The sequence below is a fragment of the Protobothrops mucrosquamatus genome, unplaced genomic scaffold, assembly GCF_001527695.2.
Source record: "Protobothrops mucrosquamatus isolate PMUCROS unplaced genomic scaffold, P.Mucros_1.0 scaffold4543, whole genome shotgun sequence".
Classification (NCBI taxonomy): Eukaryota; Metazoa; Chordata; class Lepidosauria; order Squamata; family Viperidae; genus Protobothrops; species Protobothrops mucrosquamatus.
This window is the reverse complement of record NW_015390448.1, coordinates 59179-63060: the sequence shown is the minus strand read 5'-3', so window position 1 is coordinate 63060 and position 3882 is coordinate 59179. Positions and strand designations below refer to the sequence as shown.

The following is a 3882-nucleotide window of genomic DNA, read 5'->3' as shown; positions in this document are numbered from 1 at the left end:
GAAGAGAGGAAGGAAGGAAGGAAGGAAGGAAGGAAGGAAGGAAGGAAGGAAGGAAGGAAGGAAGGAATGGTGGGATTCAAATATGTGAACAACTGGTTCTCTGTGTGGATGCTGCTTCCGGAAGTCCATTCTGGGCCTGGGCAACCCAAAATTAGCTACCGGTTCTGCCGAAGTGGTGCGAACTGGCTGAATCCCACCACTGACCATGCTTCACAAGCAAGAGAAGATCACTAAAATTCTCTTCTCAGTTGAAACAAGCTGTAAAGCAAATTCTGACATTGTATGAAAAGTGCAAGTCAAGAAGGTTGGGACATTTAGCCCAGAGCAAATGCTGAGTCATCTGACCGTAATCTGAATCTACCCCCACCTCCTCACAGCCATGTACCTCCTTCCTGAGGTAGTCCGAGCCACTTCTCTCCAGACAGATTTGCAAACTTTGATGCCTCAGGATCACAATCTCTTTGACTTGTTCCACTGGTTCTGGCTCCCGAGGAAGCGTGTAGCGATTATAGGCCGACACCTGGTCGTGGCAATGTAAACAAACCAATATCAATAAACGTTCCTTCTTTCTTTCTTTCTTCTGCCCATCTACTGACTGAAAATTGCCTGCAAAATCTTTGTGGATCTTAGAGCTGCTTTTGTCTAATTCAATGGTCCCCAGTCTTCAGATCCAATAAATACAAACAGGGTATTGCAGGTCATCCGTAATTCAAGCATTTTTATTCAGAATAATAAAGAACGGCCAAGTTTTGGAAAGGTTTTAACATTCTCACATGGAATGCTGTGAAGTTTGAAAACAAGAATGCCGACGTCTCAACATTTTAGACAGCAGCACCAACATTCTTCAGGTCTTGTGAGATTTCAGCTGTTTAAAATAATCCAGAAAACCTTTGTATTTTATTGAGGGGGAGACCTTATAAACACCATGTAAGAAATTCACATTGCTGTGGCGCTTGTAGAGGTAGTAACTATTGGAACTGGAATTTCCATTGCTAATCAATGCCATTGTATAGTGCGACCTCACATGACCACACGGCTTAGCAATGGCAGTTCTAGCAGTGAAGGTCACAAATAGCAATCACATGACTCTAGTGTGGGATCCTGGATGCTCTCTGAGCTTGGTTGTTTTCTTGCAGACGTTTCATTACCCAAACTAGGTAACATCATCAGTGCTAGTTGACCTGCATTGATGATGTTACCTACTTTGGATAATGAAACATCTGCAAGAAAACAACCAAGCTCAGAGAGCACTAAGGAACTTTCATTTCAACCCTGAGTTGCAAATATTTTTTATTTGTACATGACTGTGGGGATGCTGTGATAGCCAGAACCTAGAGAACTGGTCATAAGTCCCACTTGTTCAGAGTTGTTGCAAATTCAAACATTTGCTGAATGAGTAAATGTTAAGCAAGGATCACCTGTAGGGCCAGGCACTATCAGTGCCAATAGAATATTTGTAGCTCAGTTGAATTGTGGTGGCCTTGGTGCTCTCTGAGCTTGGTTGTTTTCTTGCAGATGTTTCATTACCCAAACTAGGTAACTTATTCAGTGTTAGAAAGTAGTAAGGTTTCTAACACAGATGATATTACCTAGTTGGATAATAACAACCAAGTCAGTGGTGGGATTCAGCAGGTTCGCCCCAGTTTGGCAGAACCGGTAGCTAATTTTTTGTTTCCCAGGCCCAGAATGGACTTCCAGAAGCAGCATCCACACAGAGAACCGGTTGTTCACATATTTGAATCCCATCACTGAACCAAGCTCAGAAAACAATAAGGACCCACAACACCAAGTCTCTAGCTTAGGTGAAACTCCTCCAACGCTTCCGTTGATCTTTTCCCTTCCTGGAAAATATTCTCATTGGAGAAAGATCTCACCATCTTCCTTGTTTTGTACAAGTTCTTCTCCAGTATCTTCTGGATGTCATTCACCTCATCTTGGCTGAGACTGTCTGTGTCATCAGCTACGGTGACAGGATTGTCCTTATGGCTAGACAAGGAGGGGGGGAATCAAGACATCACAGAAAAGGGGTAACATTCATTTATAAGTCGATGGACCAGCCGGTTTTAGAAAGATGAATTCCAAAAGAGCATAAAAGCTTGAAACTGTACTGTATCTGTCAAAACGAGTGGAATGAGGAATTGTAGTTTAAGGTGCTGGATTAGACTTTAAGGCAGTGGTTCTCAACCTGTGGGTCGGGACTCCATTTGGGGTTGATCGACCATTTCACGGGGGTCGCCAAGCAAGGCTGTCTGCCATTTTTTTTGTCCGCCATTTTTTTCCCCTTTTCCGGCGGGTGCCTTACCTCCCTTGGGCTGGGCCAGCTGGTGGTCGGCCTGCTCCGTCTCTGCTGCTTGCCAGCTACGCCTCAGCCGGCGCAGGGGGCGGAACCACGCATGCGTGGTGCTCCCGGGCAGGGAAAGTCCTCGACTTATGACCGGTTGGAAAGTCCTCGACTTACGACCGGTTTTGTCCTCGACTTACAACCGGTTTAGTCCTTGACTTACGACCGGTTGGGGTCGCGGCATTAAAAAGGTTGAGAACCACTGCTTTAAGGGATGCTGACTCAAGTCAAACCTTCAACCACCAAAAATTCAATGGGTGGCTTTGGGTCATTCAGGCCAGTTTATATCTCAAGGTTGCTGTGAAGATAAAATGGAGAGTCTCAAGTAAATCTCCTTGAGTGTGTGTGTGTGTGTGTGTGTGTGTGTACCACGATGAAAAGGCAATCTCACTGTCAACTGAAGAAAGGAAGGACTCACAGCAATGCTTTACGGGAAGGTCTCCACGACAGCCGACCTGCTTCAGCTAACTCAATGGCACGCTTCCTCTCCAGTTTCTCATGCAGAAGAACAATGCTTGACTTGGGCTGCATATATTCCCGGAGTAAATATTTCTGCAAGTGTTTGCTGTTGAAATACTCTAATCTGTCCGAGAAAGGAAAATGGGAAAGAAGACAGAGACAGAGAGAAGGAAAGACTTTAACTTCACTCATCCCAAAAGAGCCATGTTTTTGCTGAGCACTGGCTAATCGTGTCACCTACTTGGCTTTTGAGTTGCACGTTGTGACTATGCCCAGGGCAAGGAAGTAGTTGGACCAGGAGAAAAGCTTTCATTTAATTTAATTTGTAAAGAATCGCTAACATGATCGCTCCTCGTACGTTCAACAATTCTATTGTGTTAAAAATGTCAAATTTGGCAGAAATTGACGCAAAGGTCCTTTGGTCCATACCAGGGGTAGGCAACCTTGGCTCTTTTATGACTCGGGCACTTCAACTCCCAGAATTCCTGAGCCAGCCATTCTGTGGAGAAAGGGAGAGGTTTCCATGCTGAGCCATGCTGGCTCAGGAATTCTGGGAGTTGAAGTCCACGAGTCATAAAAGAGCCAAGGTTGCCTACCCCTGGTCCATACTGTGAAAACCTAGAATCACTGATTGTACATTTCTGCCTCAGCATGAAATACATGATGGGCTGATGGAGGCAAACCAATATCAGCGGTAGCCCTTCTATCACCCACCTACCACAGTTAGTTTGGCTCGGAAGCATCACCAATGAAAATAGAACAAACCGGCTAAAGGACGAGGACCGTGGTTGCTAAAATACTTTGGGGGATCCAGAAGCAGAGAACTTTCTATGCACTTTAAATATGAGAATCTTTCTCATTAGGAAGCCCTCTGATGCATTGGAAGTCAATTCCCATTACTCCCTTCCCTAGTTCTTTCTTTGACAGGAGCACTCTAAGTTACACAGATCATTTTATACATTGAATAGTGTCTCTCTGTGTTCCCAGTTTAGTCTTGCTGGGTTGAGGAAAGAAGGAGAGAGAGGATAGAGGAACAAAAGAAGAGGGAGGGAAGGAGGGAGGGAGGGAGGGAAGAAAGAAGG

The 3882-nt window shown here is 44.9% G+C and overlaps 1 protein-coding gene across 1 annotated transcript in view; it reads right to left on the bottom strand.

Moving 5' to 3' along the window:
- Positions 1 to 244: 244 nt before the first annotated feature.
- Positions 245 to 3882, bottom strand: part of LOC107299105 (sodium/hydrogen exchanger 2-like) — a 16214-nt gene continuing 12576 nt past the window's right edge. The window contains 3 exon segments of the mRNA XM_015828473.1: positions 245 to 520; positions 1875 to 1979; positions 2756 to 2924. Of these exon segments, the coding sequence (XP_015683959.1) occupies positions 245 to 520; positions 1875 to 1979; positions 2756 to 2924 (550 nt within the window).